Source organism: Echinops telfairi, unplaced genomic scaffold (genome assembly GCF_000313985.2).
Source record: "Echinops telfairi isolate 266 unplaced genomic scaffold, ASM31398v2 ScPeMD7_7424;HRSCAF=8462, whole genome shotgun sequence".
NCBI classification, from domain to species: Eukaryota; Metazoa; Chordata; class Mammalia; order Afrosoricida; family Tenrecidae; genus Echinops; species Echinops telfairi.
The window spans coordinates 9,412,074-9,429,922 of NW_022111324.1; the positions used below are offsets into that span (position 1 = coordinate 9,412,074).

Here is a 17,849-nt window from a genome sequence, read left to right on the forward strand (position 1 = left end):
CTCCTGTTTTATGAAACAGTCTATTGCAATTTTTTTAATTGATAGAAACTGTTATTACCAGGAAGTATGGGATAGAAATCATCCATTTCTTATGGACAGCTAGCAATGTACGGTTCATTTGTTGTTCAGTTGCTAAACAGACTAAGAGATGGCGCAACACATTACAACACAGTAAAAGAAAACATTTATTTCATTTTTGTATTTTTTAAAAAGATAAATTCATAGTTTACAACACCAAAGGTAAACACCACTTCCATAATTAAAAAAAAACACAGATCATAAGAAATGATAAAAAATTTTTGAGGGACAGCAGCTGCCAAATGACGTATTTAATAGATGCCTAAGTTTTAATGGTCAGTAAAACGAAAAGCTTTGGCTTCTGCCACAGTATAAAGCTGGTTCTGTAACTGTTTAGAACGCCTTGCCTCTAGTCGGAGCTGCCTGCTTCTCTCCTTGACAGCTTGCTGCTCTGCTAGTTTCTCTATGCGTTTCCGTCTCAGCCATCTGTAAGGAAAGGCGTGATTGGAATTGGTTACTATCGATCCAAATGCACCCTTTGTGGTCAAAAGTTACTACCATGAGCAGTGAAAGAAAATTGATATTTCTTTACATTGAAATGCTGTAGTCACCACACAAATTATTAGAATATTAACTGAAATTTTTGGGGTTTCTACTTCAAGGAAACACCTATATTAAAATTAAAGTCAATTTGAATTTTGAAGGTAATTTCGTCTACGAGGAAACTGTTAAGTAGCTTTTTACAATGAGTGCAATATTTTACATACCTATTAAAAATCTTTTTCTATTTAAATATGTACATTACAAATTCCATTTCATGTACTCTTTCCAACCACCTATATTCTAAAACAGTACTTAACTGGTAAGAAAACCAGCATGCAGAAAGGCTGCCTTAATCTTCTTGGTAGGGATTAGTATAGGGTTGAATATTTTGGAAGATAGCTCACCACTATGCCACCAATGCTTGTTTGAATATTTTTGTATATAAATTGTCCTTCTTTAAAATAGAAAATTAAGCCTGTGTAAAAGCATCAAAAGAAGTGATAGCTGGTACAGATAAGAGCTGGAAACACAGGGAATCCAGGACAGATGAACCCCTCAGGACCACTGGTGAGAGTAGTGATACCGGGAGGGTGGAGGGAAGGTAGGGTAGAAAGGAGCAACCAATTACAAGGATCGACATATAACCCCCTCCATGGTGGGTAGACAACAGAAAAGTGGGTAAAGGGAGACATCAAACAGTGTAAGACATGAACAAATAATAATTTATAAATTATCAAGGGTTCATGAGGGAGGGGGAGGGGGAAATGAGCTAATACCAAGGGCTCAAGTAGAAAGCAAATGTTTTGTGAATGATGATGGCAACATATGTACAAATGTACTTGACATAATGGATGTATGGATGGATTGTGCTAAGAGTTGTATGAGCCCCCAATAAAATGATTTTTTTTTAAAGAAGTGACAGAAAAGTATTTATATCCTATCAAATTAAAGTGTATAAATCTAGTTTGGGTAAAATAGCAGTATATTAAGATATCTGATGCATGTGTGTGTGAATTGAGAATCCACCCCCCCACCAGAATAACCCTAAACAATGAGTGACTTCGCTAGAATAGAAAACACATTAAGAATATCATGTCCTGACGTTGTAAGGCCCTGAATTATAGTTCAGACAAGTTAACTGTAAGTCATTTAGAGGCCAATTGGGGGGAAATGGGTATGGAATAGGTAGCAGTAGATGAGGTCATTAATAAAAATCAGCCTACTGCAGACCAGGCTTATAGGATGATCTCAATTTAGATTTTAATATTAAACATAAGTAATAGTGAAACATCTTGACAATGTGCACTATGGTGCTAACTCTAAAACTGATGAGTGGCAAAAATGCCCTCTCCTTTCTCTTTTAACAATGCATATTTACCGCGTCTGTTAAAACAAAGAGAAAGAAAGTAGTAAACCTCATTATCTCCTTCTACCCCTATCATCCTCCCCCAAGGTTTTCTGTCAGCTAAAACAGTCTTACCCAGGTTAACTGCAAAGAGATAAATTTGCTGCAAATTACCCAAGTTGTATCTTGGTTTCATTTCTTCCACACAGATTTTCCTTCTGGCTTACCTGCCTACTTTATAGAAAGGCACTCAACGGTAATGCAATCTATTCAATGTTTCTGAGAACTAAGTAGGAGAAGCTCTGATCAAGCTTTAGTCTGTTTCTCTAAGAAACAAATAAGAAAACAAATAAGTAAGTGGTGGGCTATCAAAAGGTAGCACTAGGGCCATAATTTACTTTTAATGTTGAAATTTTTAATATTTTAATATTCAATATTTGAGAAAGGATGGTATTCAGATGCAAACTATGGAGTTAAAGCATTATCTCACCTATTTAAATATACCTGGATTTCAAATGGAAAAGAGGCACACTGTTACAGAGAAAATACTCCCCCCCCCCCACCTCCGCAAACTTGTCTGCCTATGAAATGACTCTAAGGGTGGGTTAGAAAATACCCTGCCTTTACCACTTACTGTTGAAAAGCTCTTTCCCGGCCCTCTGCTCCTTTAAGGAAGAATAAGCATTCTTCTTGCTTTCTTAGCGCTTCTGTCTTCCTCTCTTTCATCTGCTCTTCATGCTTCTTTTTAAGCCACAACCGAAAAGCTTGATGGGGATCTCTGTTTTCCTGCTAACAGGAAAACAGCCTTGTTAACTTTAAATAAACTCAAACTTCTTTTTGAAACCCTGCCTACTGAAACCTGTAAGGATACACATGTGACTGATCTTTTTTTATGTAATAATGCCAACCTTATCTGCACAACCAGGACGCAAACCATGTGGTAAACTTCATGGCCATGAAGTTGATTCTGACTCAGAGCAACCCCATAAAGCATCAGGTTTCCAAGACTGGACATCTTTACAGAAACAGACTGCCACATATATTACCACTCAGACAGAAAATTCTGCATTGAATTCATTTGTCATCTGGCTCCTTTCAAGTCTTATGTAAGGAAAGGAAAAGGGGTGCCAACCAACCCAGGGACAAAGGAGCAAGTAATCTAAAATCGATGGTGAGGAGGGCATAAGATGCCTGGTGGGGCTTGATCAAGTGCAGGGTAGCCCAGAGGAATTACTGAAACACAAATGAAGGCTGAACCTGATAGTGGGCCAAGAGGAAAGTGAAAGGAAATAGAGGAAAGAACCAGGAGGCAAAGGACATTCATAGAAGTCTAAATACAGGCATATACATAAGGAAATATATTTATATATAACAATAGGGAAATAGATCTATGTACATATATCTATATGTTAAGTATTAAGGTAGCAGACAGACATTGGGCCTCAATTCAAGTACTCCCTCAATGCAAGAACACTTTGTTCTAATAGCCAGGCATTCTGTGATGCTCACCTTCCCAACATGATCGCTGAAGACAAAATGGGTGCATAAGCACATGTGGTGAAGAAAGTTGATGATGGGCAGCTATCAAAAGATATAGCTTCTGGGGTCTTAAAGTCTTGAAGATAAACAAGTGGCCATCTAGCTAAGAAGCAACAAAGCCCACATGGAAGAAGCACACCAACCTATGTGATCATGAGGTGTCCATGGGATCAGGTATCAAAGACCCAGGACAAAAAAAATCTTATCAATGTTAATGAAGGGGAGTGTGGAGTGGCAACCCAAAGCCCATCTGTAAACAATTGACATTCCCTTACAGAAGGGTCACAAGCAAGAGTTGAACCAACCAGGGTGCAGTATAGCACTGATGAGACATACAACTTTTCTCTAGTTCTTTAATACTTCCTACCTCCCCACTGTCATTCCCCTAATTGTACTAAATCCGGCTAAACCAGAGGGTGTACACTGGTCCAGGTAAGAGCTGGAAACACAGTGAATCAAGAACAGATAACCCCCTCAGGAGCAATAATGAGAGTAGTGATACCAGGAGGGTAAGGGTAAGGTGGAGAGAGAAAGGGGAAACCGATGACAATGATCTACATAAAACTCCCTCCCAGGGGGACGGACAACAGAAAAGTGGTTGAAGGGAGAAAATGTTATCATGGATTCATGAGGGAGGGAGGGGGGAGGGGCGGGGGGGAATGAGCTGATACCAAGGACTCAAGTGGAAAGAAAATGTTTTGAATGTGATGATGGCAACATATGTACAAATGTGCATGACACATATATGCATGCATGTATGTATGTATGTATATATGGTGATAAGAGTTGTATGAGCCCCCAATAAAATGATTTTTAAAAAATAAATAAATAAAAGTCATATGGAAATAATATGCAGTATTCAAGTAAAATTATTTTACACAGCGGTAACCCCTGAGCAAAACCAACCCACTGCCATCAAATCAATATTGCCTCATTGCAACTCTATACAGGGTTTCTAAGACTACATCTTTTCCGGAGCAGACTGCATCATCTTTTTCCCACAGAGCAGCTGGTGGGTTCAAACTTTGGACCTTGTGGTTAGCAGCAGAACACCTAACTCACTATGCCACCCTGGCTCCTTCAGGGAAGAGTTAGAGAGATAGTACCTTCAGTCATGTATTGACCAAGATAGAAAAAAGGCTAAGAAATAACGTCTTCACATTTTACCATGTTTGTTTTATAAACATTTCTATGATTTTGTGGTACTACTTTTTATTTACATTTGCATAAAACTTTAAGAGAAGAATATGACTGGTAGTAGTTAGGAAGGGTCTGACAAAATGAGGCTTCAAATTTTGAATGGGGGAATGGTGGAATGGTGGGACAGAGGATGGGAAAACACAGCAGAGAAAGTCACAAAAAACCTCAAACCCACTGCCATCAAGTAGATTCAGTCTCATAATGGCCCCGATTAGACAGAGTAGAACTGCCTTACATGGTTTTCAAGGTTGTAACTCTTCATGGGGGCAGACAGTCACATCTTTCTCCAGCAGAGTAACTGTTAAGTTTGAAGTGCCAACTTTGGGTTAATCGGTCCAACGATTACCCAGCAATGCCACCAGTGTTCCTTGGCCTAGAGCCATCAACCGTCTCACTTGGCTGATGAAATAAAGATAGGACTTTGGGGCTACTGGGATGACAGAATTGAGGAAAGGTATTGGAAAGACATCTATATGGGACAACCCTTATGTCTTCATAAAGACTAGGGTGTATATGCTCAGAGTGAGATTCTGTGAAGTTTAGCGAAGAGAAGTTGCTATTGATCTGCACGTGATGAAGATAGGAGAGGTTACACAATTTCAGGAGAGTGAGAATACTTCACTATGTACTCAAACATCTGATTACTACGCTAGAGAGCCCATGTTTTGGGAGAACCATGTCTGAGTAAAGGCCATGCAATATAGACATCCTTAAAAACCATAAGATGCAGGATCAAGAGAATACAATACTAATTTAACTGCTTGGCAGAATCAAATTCAATATCCTTTAAGGGGAAACAATGTAAGCTAGATTCCTTACAATTCAGCATCCCCCAAGTCCATTACAAAATAAAAAGTCACAAGATATACAAAAACCAGGAAACGGACATAACCTAGAGTAAACAACGGTCAATGGAAATGGAGCCTGGATGAAAAATACATTTGATTTTACAAACGAGGACTTTGAAATGGGTCTAATATGGTCAAGGATTTAAAGGAAAATATTAACTTGTGAATGAACATAGAGAATCTTAGCAAAAAAAAAAAAAAGGAAAACAAAAATCCTGTAATATCCTGAATAGGTTTAAGAATACAATGGACACTGCAGAAGAAAAAAACGTGTCAATGCTTTAATACAGATTAACAGAAATTAAGAAAATTCAGCAAAGAAAAATATTTAAGTAAACAGAATCTTAGTAATATGTGCAATAATGTAGTAAAACAAGATTTCTAGGAGGAGAGGAGAAAGAAAATGAGAAAACAATATTGGAATTTCAAAACCCACCAAATTTGGTGGGAAATGTCAACAAGAAGCCCAGAAAAACATAACTAAGGTAAGATTTTTTAAAATCACAAGCACAAAATCAAAACCAAAAAAGTAGCCACAGGGGGTGCGGGGGAACACATTATCATATAAAGGAACACTGAATGGAGAGGAGTCACTGAGTGGAACAAACACCCGACTACTAGCCAAAAGTTGATGATGCAAACCCATTCCGAAGTGCCTCACAAGACAGGGCTGGCAATCTGCTTCTGATAGATCACAACTTGGAAAACCCCAGGGAGCTGTTCCACTCTGAACATAGGTGAGGTACACAAGTACTTGACGGCTAACAATAGCAAACCTTTCTAAACAACAGAGACCAGAAACATTTGAACACCATCTTTAAGTACTGGATGGAAAAACAAAAACAACAACAATAAAACTGTCAGCTACAAATTTTATATTCATTAAGAAAAAATCCTTCAGAGGAACACTCTGTAGGTCCCTTGAGAATACCCAAATTGCCGTGTTGACGAACACAGAATTCTTTAGGGAAAATTTAGGGATGGGCGCACCACCTTCAGATGGGTATAGACCTAGTTGGAGAATATGTCAAGAAACAGTAGCTTCATGTTTTGGTTTTTGTATTTAATAAAGGCTTCTATGATCTTAAAGCAATAATTTTTTACTTACCCACTTATGTATATGTCAATAGATAGACAGACAGATGTATACATACACAATATTTACTTATATCACTAAACGAGATGGAAAGTCCATAGCAAATATGTAATGACATATTTTTAATAATTTCTCCTTTAAAGTGTAATAAAAATTCTACAGCCTGGAGGCTTTTATTTTTCCAGTCAATGTAAAATAGGTCCTGGGAACTGTGACTCATATTATGTACTCTATATCCCACATAAGTAATCAACTTAATATACCTTCTATCCCAATGTAATAAGTTAAATTAATTAACTGACTAATTATAGTATAGCTCAACTTATATAGACAAAATTCATAAAAATACTCGTGTTCTATTAGTTATGATACAATTAATCATTTAAATCCACTTTTGAAACACCTTTGAAATGTAGCTAGAGGAAAAGAAACTTCATGGCTAAGTAAATAAAAATTTAAAAAAAAATTATGCTCATCATGGCTCATGTTTTTAAAGAATACAATTCAGAAGAAATGTATTCTTTTGATCATCCACAAAAAGAACAATCAGAGTGCATTTATTATTACAAATACCCAATGAATACTTTACATTAGGTTGGATGTCAGAGGGCTAAATGTCCATCATCCTCTAGGAAAGTATCAGCAGTCCAGTCACAGTTGTGTTCTCCTTGGTCCTTCAGCCTTCTCTATTCTCAGCCACTTCAGCAATGTGCTATGCTTCTCCCCGCCCCAATCCTCCCTAAAATACTTGTAAGGACCCTAAGGAGGGAATATCCCTGTGGTAGTTACATAATCTGGTGTCAATTTGAGGATTAAGAGAGAAGGGGTGGAGTTTAGCCTGTTAATCAGATTGCAGCTTGATGACCTCATTTGGAGGTGCTTAGGAGATAAATAGTTCTTTGAAGGTGGGACACACGCTCACTCCCTAAGAGACACTCTATTGACAAGACAAAGGGTGCTATGTTGATATAGCCCGTGCCTTCGGAGCTGGAGAAGCCACATGGAGACCCCTGCCAGTGCGGAGATGCTTACACCACCACTGGATCCACAAGACTTTCCACCCACTGGCCTGTGACCTTGCATTCGACATCATTGCATGTGTTTCATGAGTCTGAAGAGGAATTTATAAATTGTTATCAGACATGTGGGCTAATAAAAGACTTACAGACTTGATCTGGACTGGGCTGGGATGCTTTCTCAATATTCAATTGCTCTTGTATGTAAAGCTCTTTCTTATACAAATATGAGTGTCTACGAACTTGTTTCTCTAGTCTACCCAGATTAACGTACCTGGTAATATGCATCCAATAAACCAAATTTGCCCAATTTTCTAGACACAGCCTAGGGATCCAGGCCAAGTGCCAAAAAACACTGGGGCATTGAATTCTGTATCTTCAAGGTGCACACATGCTAAAAAGGCCACACCAGAGGGATCCAATGTGGAAACTCTACTAGGTGAACTGAACTCTACCTCAAACACACCTGTAACCTGAGAACTTCTGAATGAAAATTCATAGTGTTTGGAGAAGCTGAAGACAGCTATACCAAGTTTACTGAACTGTTGGTAGACAGACAACATTGATTAAGTACATCAATGCCCTACTTGCTGTATTAAGATATATGTATTATTCTGGCAGACCTGTGATTGACATTGTCAGTGAATATTAATGAAAAAGTTGCATGACAACCAACTCCCATTGTTTGTTATACCATACAGCCACATAGGATTTATTCTATGCAAGTTAATAATTCAGGTATTGAAATATGTAGTTAGCCTATACTAGCCCAATAATCCTCTCTCAATAGTGTTTTAAAAGTTAGTATCAAAGGCTAATCAACAATAATATTGACAAAAGATCTTTATGCTCTAGGGAATTGATCAATAAGACTCTTTACCATAAATTAACAAGGAGATCTCTAAGGGGAGCCAAAGTCAGATAAATAAAACCCAGGAATGGATTCTGGACTCACACTAAATCCTAGCTCCAATCTAAGAGCAATTTGTTTGTACCCTGCTTGAAGGGTACACAAAAGAGATGGGTGCTATAGCAAAGTGTGATAAAGAAATTAGATGGTGCAGAGCTTTCAGATAGCATCTGGGGTCTTAAAGGCTTGTTTCCAAAGAAGCACCTAAGTGAGATGTCAACTATATCCACATGGAAGAAGCACACCATCATCAGTGACCCAAGGATTGTAAATCATAGAATCTTAAATGAAAGAAGGGAGTAGTACCAGAGTCTAAACTGAGAATCCAGTTTGCAGGAGGTTATGGATGACAGTGGAACCCAAAATACATTTGTGAAATCTACACAGGAAATAAGCCCCTGGTGATTTCCCTATATCCATTATGGAGGAATGGGGATAAACTAGCCACCAAATAGGAGTGTTGGAGGGATGACTATAGGAGATAAAAATGATAAACCTGACTTGAATGGTTATAACCTTGTCACTTGATCCCCCCACTGATACACGCTGGGCATGACCTGGTTTTCAACGTTTTCTGTGTTTTTTTTCCTTATTGGGATTTATTTCTGATGTATTTTGTAACTGCGGGTAGCTCTCTTGAAATTTTGTCATGTTTTTCTGGTTTTTGGTATATGAAACCCAAAATTGATGAATCTATAGAGATGACAAAATAAGTGTTCCTGGGAGGTACAGTGAAAAAGAGGGGGTAAAGGAGAGCTGATATCAAGGAGTTCAAGAAGGAAGAGAAAGTTTTTAAACTGATTCTGGTAGCACTTGTACAATACTGCTTGATGTGAATGAATTATGGAATGACATATCTGTATTAGCTCTCAATAACATGGTTTTGAAAAAAAAAATCAAGGTTCAAGTTGCAATATTGAAAGATTCTAGGGGCAAAATATTGACAAGTGCAGGAAGCACCCAAATAAGATGGAAAGAATACATAGTCACTGTACCATAAAAACACTAGTTGGCATTCCACCATTTCACGATGCAAGTACAATTTTGCTGAAGATCATCCAACAATGGTTGCATCATTGTACGTTGGCAGAGAGCTACCAGAGGTTAAGGATGGGTTCACCTGAGCATGTGGAACAAGGGATATCATTGCTGATGTCAGATGGATCTTAGGTCAAAGCACAGAATACCAGAAATATGTTTACTTGTGTCTAATTCACTCTGCAAAGACATTTGACTGTGTGGATCATAACCTTGAGAAGAATGGTAATTTCAGAATACTCCATTTTGCTCATGTGTAATGAATGTGTAGATGGATTAAGAGACAGCTGTGTGAACAGACCAAGGGAATACTGCATGGCTTAAAATCAGGTAAGGTGTGTATCAGGGTTACATCCTCTCGCCATACTTATTTAATCTGTGTGCTGAGCAAATAATTTGAAAAGCGGGCTTATATGAAGAAGATTGTGGCATTAGAATTGGTGAAAGACTTATTGACAACCTTTGATATGCAGATGACACAATCGTGCTTGCTGACAGGGAGGAGGACTTGAAGCACTTGCTGATGAAGATCGAGGATTGCAGCCTTCAGTATGGTTTATGACTTAAATGTAAAGAAGACTGAAATCCTCACAACTGGACCAATAGGTAATATCATGATAAATTGTCATGAAGTTGTCAAGGATTTTGTCTTGCTTGGATCCACAATCAATGCCCATGGAAGCAGCAGTCAAGAGATCAAAAGACGTTTTGCATTGGTTCTTCCGAGACCTCTTTAGAGTATTGAAAAGCAAAAATGTTACTTCAAGGACTAAGGTGCACCTGACTTAAGCCATATTTTCAATGGGCTCATCTGCAAGTGAAAGTTGGACATTGAATAATAAGGAAGACTGGAAGAATTGATGTATTTTAATTGTAGTGTTGATGAAGAATATTGTAAGTATTATGGACTGCTATAAGGACAAACAAATCTGTCTGGGAAGAAGTATGGCCAGAGTGCTGCTCGGAAGCAAGGATGGCCAACCTTTCTTATGCACTTTGGACATATTGTCTGAAGAGGTCAGTCTCTGGAGAAGGACATCATGCGCGGTAAAGTGGAGGATCAGCAAAAAAGGGAAAGGCCCTCAACAAGATGGAATGGCATGGAGGCTGTGAAAAATGGATTTAGGTATAGAACAATTGTGAGGATAGCCTTGTTGTGTTCTGTTGTGCATAGGGTTGCTATGGGTTGGGATGAACTCAATGCACCATTAAAAGTGATTATTACTGGGAGATATTTGAAGGACTGAGAATTGACTTACCGATTTTTACTTACCACATATACTCGAGTATAAGTCGACCCGAATTTCAACCAACGCACCTAATTTTACCACAAAACTGCATTAAAAATGTGCTGAGAAACTTGGCTCATGCACGAGTATATAGGTACATATTTGTTATAGATTGAGTTGGGCATGCTAAAAATATATTCTGAAGCTTAACCTTTATGTTTTTTGTTATAATCCTACTTGGGAATGGGTTGCCTTTATTATATTGAGAAAGAATTAGTGTAGAGTGTACCTTGAGCCAATCTTTTTGTTTAAAAGATTTTCTTTAAAAGATTAAACAAACAAGCCAGGAAGCAGCTCTGAGTGAAGAGAAATGCCAAGCCACATGAAGATTCCCAGGAGTAAAATCTCAAAAGAGACAAGGACTTTCCTCCAGAATCCACAGAGAGAGCCTCCCTCTGGAGATGACATCTTGAATTCTGACTTCTAGCCTCCTAAACTGAGAAAATAAATGTGTTGTTAAAGTCACCCACCTGTAGTATTTGTTGTAGCTGCACTAGATAATATGTATTTTTCCTAAGTTGTAATGTTATGGAGAACTTAAATTTTGCTTTAATTTTTAATTAACTAATTTGTTGTCTTTGATTTAGCAACTTGATGTAGGGTTTATTTAGCCCTACTCTTAACAGAGACCACGTAAGCTATCTTAGCCCTATTTGAATAGCAAAGCTAAACTACCTTAAAAATAATTAATTAGTAGCTTTCCATTTTCTTCTGTGCTATGAAAAATATTTAAATAAAACGAGAATCATCTACTTTTAAAAAAGACTTTCTAGAACTTAACTGTATAGTTTTCTGCATGTTATATCATGCAGGGGTAGTTCCTGGATCATTTTTGCTGTATCTTCCATAGGCTGTTGGTCTATATTCCAATTACCTTCTGTAAATAAATGCTGCTTTCATAGCTGTATAACATTATTTTTCATAAGGAAATATTACTTACTCTACTGTTCATATCTTCTATTTCTTTTGCTCGCTGAATTCTCCTCATTTCTAGGACCTGCCCTCTTTTCTTTTGTAACCATGCTTTAAATACCATGTCATTCTCCTTTTTCTTTTCTTTCTCTTCTTCTACTTTCCGTTGTTCCTCCTAGTAGGAAATATATATATATTAGTAATACATTAATAATACTGTATATCAATTATCAGAGTAGAGAGAAACATTTTGAGATCTGAAATTAGGATTCCCTTCAAAAATTTATGAGAATTAGTCCTCCTTATAAAATCAAGTCCTTAAATTGCCTAGGGAAAACAATGAAGATCTTTTAAGATTAAACTGTAGAGATAAAATATATAATTATATATACACAAATAAGGTTGTGTAGGAACACCTGCTCTTTAGGAATATCTTGAATCTCTCCTTCTTACTTACTTTTGATTTCAGCTCCTCAAATTAGTTATGCAAAAACAACACCATCACCATATTCAAAAAGCACCAGTGTCTGCTGAAGCAATATGACTGTCTTTGAATATTATTTTAAAATTTATTAAGTGGCACTGTGGTTGTGAAAGGAAATTCTGGAATAATTTCAAGGTGCATACTAAACTTATAAGCATACTAAATATAAGCGAGACTTAGTTTAGCAATACTTCATGGGACGCTAATAATAAAGAGTACAAGGAAGAAGGCTTCTACAATTGATTGAAAGTGTTCTAAAAGTGATCTCACAACGCCTTTTAATATGTTTAAATCATCAAACTATATGATATGTAAATTATATGTCCATGAAACTGTTAAAATGAAAAGAAGTCAAAATAAGATATTGTACAAAATGCTAACCCTAAACCCTATAGAAAACTGCAACGTGTCAAGAAGAAAAAGCCAGCTAATCCAATTTAAAACTGGGCAGAGGACATGAACAGATATTTCATCAAAGAAGACATCAGGCAGTCAACAAGCAGAAAACATTGGTCTATGTTCCAATTAAAAAGATTCATATAAAAAATAGGCTCTTAACTAAAAAGTCTCTGGTACATAGAGCTGTAGAATAGTTACTGGGACTAACGTAGTGGAAATAACACCAGTAGTAGATCTGAGTAACAATCACACCACTCGGTGATCATACTACGGCAATGTGGGTACATCACTGAACCTTAGCCTCTGCCTAAGAGTTCTCATCTGTACAAAAGTTTTATCAACCAATTAAGTCTTTTCCAATCCTAAAACTTTACCACATAAATTAAAATTTTGCAAAATAATAAAATTCAAAGTGCCTCCTTCTTTGTTTGACTAACAAAAAAGTAGGGAGGAAAAAAAATTCTACCAAATTGAAGACATAAAATATATCTTTTGAAAGAACAATTACATTTTACATTCATTTATATATTTCCTTGTAACAAAATGAATTTTGGAAGCCTTGCATAAATATATCTGACAAAATGAGTCTCTTTCTGGAGGGACTATTTGTGCATATTACACAGAAATGCAGGTACCAAAAAAAAAAAGAAAATTATCCACTTGGGATAGAAAAACAGAACACAGCAGGCCAAAGCTAGTAAATGTTTAGTTGAGCCAAGAATTGAGAGACTTCCCCTGAAACTATCTTCAAAGGGTTAAAAGCATTTGCATTTAATGACCACCCTTTAATGAGCATATAAGGGAAGAGATCCTGACCAGGGAAGAGCAGAGTCCACAAGAGAGAGCCTGAGGCCCCAGGAAAGATCACAAGAAAAGCAGATACGCCCCAGTCCAACCAGTTACAGGTTACCACTGTTTAGTAGCAACAAGCACAATATTTATATAAAACAATAACTCTTATGGAAGTGTGCAGGTATGCACATGGGTGTACAACAAACATATAGCTGAGTCATTTTCAACAATTTTTTTGTTCTGTCATAAAAATCTGAGTTAACAGATCCTCTTATGCATTGTTATATATCTGAACCAAGAATGCTGGAGTTCAAATTTTAGCAAGGAAGTCTGTAAACATGTAACAGTTCACACATTTCTGCCTTGGTGTCCTTTAGGCTACATTTTCTTATTGCTTTTTTCATCTTTTTATATAATGTGAATTGGTGATTTGGGTGCCAGAAAATTTCCCAGAAACCTCATTAGATGGAAGACACACTGCATCCCAGTGAATGCCACGAGAATGAGAATTTTTATTTCTGACTCCGCTACTAAAAGGCTGAGTGACTTTAGTAAAGTTGTTTAATCTTTCTAGAATTTTCCTAGCTGTAAAACGATCCCTAAGGCCTCTTCCAATGGTAAAATTCTACCAACTTCTGCTTATGCTGAAACTTAGTATTTAGGTAAGTCATCATATATGCTTAACACAATTAGATCTGGTAAGACAGAGAACTGGGACACTGATTTAGTAATTTAGAGAAAAGTAATCACTTCAAGAACTTAGAATTCTCATTTATAAAATACATTCAGTTTCATCTAAGAAGAAAAAACTAAAAACCACAAAAAATCAATTTGAGATCCCATATAGCATTTTGGAAACAATTTGTGAGGATTATTAGACTCTATTCCTAGAATACAATGAAATCAAATCAAATAATTATATGCACAAATGTGTGACATACACAGATGAATACACACGCACACAACATATATATAAATCAGAGAGTTATAGGCCAAGTCTACAGTCTACTTGCTGGAACCTAACCTCCCCGCACCCTATGCATTCAGCGTCCCATCTGACACCGCATGGTGTCACACATCTTCCTAGCACATAGTAAGGAGGACTTTCAGCACTCAGTTTAGGTCTCTGAGCCTCACCTTTGAAACAAGGGGTCAGATCGAGTCCTCGCTGAAACCTCTAGCTCTAGCACAGGGCATTCATTACTGTGCTTGGTGTTCCTTGCAAGATTGAGTCAAGGTACTCACTAGTGTTTGTTCCAGAAACACATCTTTAACGCTTAACCACTTACTCCAATCACAGACAAATGAGACAAATGAGCAACAGTCTAACACGTGGAGAGCCATTTCAATTCTGACTGCATTTGCAAGCCGTGAACTGACAAAACTCCACTATGAACAGATGGTTCGCTTATGCTTTCTCACCTCTCGCTTGAGCTTTTCTCTCTTTTGTTCGAGCTGTTTTTGCAGCTCTTTCTGTCGAGAGGAAAGGCAGTAGGTTGAAGCCACTGGAGATATACTTGTAGATTGGGTCATGTAATTAGACTTCCCACGCCCTTTCCTTCTCTCTGGCTTGACAGCAGAATTTGGACGAGTCTTGGGATTGGTTGGCGGCTGAGGGACATAGGCCAGAATCTCTCCTGTTGAAGAGTGAGCAACAGCATGGATCTTTGCTATTGGCTCTTCTTTCATAACCCCATTGATAGGTGAGTGGGGAGGCCTGGGTGATACCTGCTGAGGTTCGTTATCTGCATTATGAATAGGTGGGAAAAAACCCTGACTCTCAATGTCTTGTAAATTCACAAGTTCAAACTTTCCATCTCTCTCTATAAGTATCTTCCTATTCTTGTTTTCTTCACAAGCTTCATTGTCAAATGATAGGAGGACATTTTCTTGTATAATTTCACTGGAAATGCATAGCTGTGACAGTTTTCCAGACATATTACTTTCATTTTCAAAACAGATTTTGTAAGTATCAGTGTCTTCCAGTGGAGGAACCTCCAGATCAACTAATTTGTCCTTGAATTTAAGTTTTCGCTCCCTTTTATCATTCACAGGTTCCTGATTCTGTAGAAGTTTGTTGGCTTGTATAATTTTCTCCATAATATATAGCCGAACTTCCTCATCCTCTTCTTCTTCCAGGTCTTTCTGGCTTTCAGTTCTCGATTCCTGGAAAGAGCCTTCACTATCTGAATCTGATACGGGATCCAAGGGTTGAATTCTTGGTACAGAAATGAAGTCATTTTTTCTTGATGACCCTTCATCATTCAAGAATTCATCAGAATCGGAAAGCTGCTTGGTGCATTCTATTTCTGCTGCATTCTCTTTTAATTCTTGGCTAATCGTTTCTTCCTTATCAGAAGCCACCTTTAAAAAAACAGAAGAAGAATGTAAGGCTCTCTTTTTCAGTCACAATGGGCACCCTTTGTCCATTTATGTGTGGGAAATTCAAAATGGATTTTCCTACTCATAATTTATTTTATAAATGGGCTAATCTAAGTGTTCCCTGCTCATATTTCACACCTAATAATTTAATTCACATTAATTAATATATGTGCACCTCTCCAAGGGAAAGACATATATGTGACAATAATACTATAAGGAAATATAACTCTAAGTTGATGTTGCTAGGTGCTACATGGATTTTTAAAATATTTATGCTAATTCACTATAAGGTAACTATAAATAGCATGTTATTTTAACATTCTGGCCCCTATAAATTATTCTCCACCTGTACTTTTTGAAGAACAATTCCCCTATGTTTCCCCTCCTTCTAATAGATACTTTAAAACAGCATCTTGTGCTAGCAGCAGAACCTTTCTCTCCACAACCACTAGTCAAGTCCTAATCATCTGAAGTTTTGATAATCTTTTCAAATTATTATTGTTGCAGTTGTTTGTAGAACCTAAGTCCACATTGTAGGTTCATATTTACTTCAAGGTCAGATTTTTCTTACTCAGCTATCCTCAGAGACGCCAAATAACCCAGGCTAATGGCCCATAGGACAACCTGGCCTTCCACTTAATGTAAGTTTAATTCCACATGAGCCATAAACCAGTATTATCTCATCACAAACCCCTTTCTATAACTGCTGTTTCTAATTAAGTAGCCCTAGTCACAGTGGGTTCTGTGCCGGGTGCTACCCACGAGGTCAACAGTTTAGCTCCCTTAACGGTTTGTAGGCCCAGAAACCCAAAGGGGCAGCTTTCTGTCCAATAGGGCCACTATGAGTCAGAATCGGCTTGATGGCAGTCAGTTTGGTTTTGTTTGGTTTACTGACCACTTTCTCCACATACTCAGCGACTTCAAAAAGTTGTGGAAATTTCCATTATCTTTTCATTCAAATTTTCCATGAATTTTTTGAAGCTTCCTCATACATACATTTCACTTACTGAACACTTTATCTCTACAATAAACTTTTCCCCCCTTTCTATTAGACAGTTCTCTCCCTCCTCAAACAGCGCCATAGTAAGCTATGACTCAGTCCCCTAGAGTCTCTTCCTCTTCCCCTTGCTGATAGGTCATCTTTGTCAGCAGACTTCTCTTCATAATTTGCACAGCACTTCTAGATGTCTGATAAGTCAATACACCTGGCCCATTCAAAAGATAAGCATATACATATCACACACCTGAACACAATACACATATGCATACATATGAGCATGTGCATGCATGCAAAGAGACAAAATCTCCCATAATCCAGGAACTAGCTCATTTTCCTTAATAAGTAATAAACAAGCATTTTTACTGGAACCACTTTTTCCAGGAAGTATCCCTAAATCTCAGTGTTTGACCTTTTCCTTTTTTTACTATATTCATTCTCTTGAAGAGTAATCCAGGCATTTTCAAATATTAGCAGAAAGATCATGTTTACTGAGGAGTTGCTTTATTTGCTAATTTAACTATAATAAACTCTTTTGGCAATTTATATATACCTCATTTACGCTGTCACTCCTCTTTTCTTTTTCATTAATTAACCACTCCAGATCCTTTTCAAAGTCATCTTCATATTCTCCACATTCTTTTGAATCAATACCTTCAGTTCCATTCATTGTTTATTTTGTAGTGGAATAATGCTATAAAATTTTAGAAAGATGATATGTTATATCCACTTTAAGGGTGGATTTATAGAGATTAATGTTGAAGGTAGATTTAAGATATTACTGTTTCCATGAAAAATCTAATTAACACATAAAAACACAATGCACACAATGTTAAATATGGATGTATATTCTAAAAGAGAAATTCACGATAGTCAGATAGTTCCACAGGTGTCCCATTCCTAAAAACCCTTCTATATTTCTCCAGTTCCCCAAATCCTCATCTACAAAGAGACTAAAGATGGTAGATAATAAAATGTTCTGAGAAAAGTGAATGTCTCAAAGTTTTTGACTAGGCTCCTAACCTTGTCTCACTGCCGAGT

At 37.3% G+C, this 17,849-nt stretch overlaps 1 protein-coding gene across 2 annotated transcripts; it reads right to left on the reverse strand.

Annotated features, from left to right (window-relative positions):
- Nucleotides 1-260: 260 nt before the first annotated feature.
- CCDC181 (coiled-coil domain containing 181) lies at nt 261-17,502 on the reverse strand. 2 transcript variants are annotated; one of them, XM_045298246.1, is made up of 5 exons: nt 17,362-17,502; nt 14,852-15,793; nt 11,783-11,929; nt 2,541-2,692; nt 261-504 (listed from the first exon to the last, which is right to left on the reverse strand). In XM_045298246.1, exons 1-5 carry the CDS (start codon nt 17,476-17,478, stop codon nt 348-350), a joined length of 1,515 nt encoding a protein of 504 aa, XP_045154181.1. In that variant the 5' UTR covers nt 17,479-17,502; the 3' UTR covers nt 261-347. The 2 variants fall into 2 exon arrangements, with proteins under 2 accessions (XP_045154181.1, XP_012861182.1); XM_013005728.2 differs by having other exon boundaries at nt 2,541-2,695.
- Nucleotides 17,503-17,849: the final 347 nt, after the last annotated feature.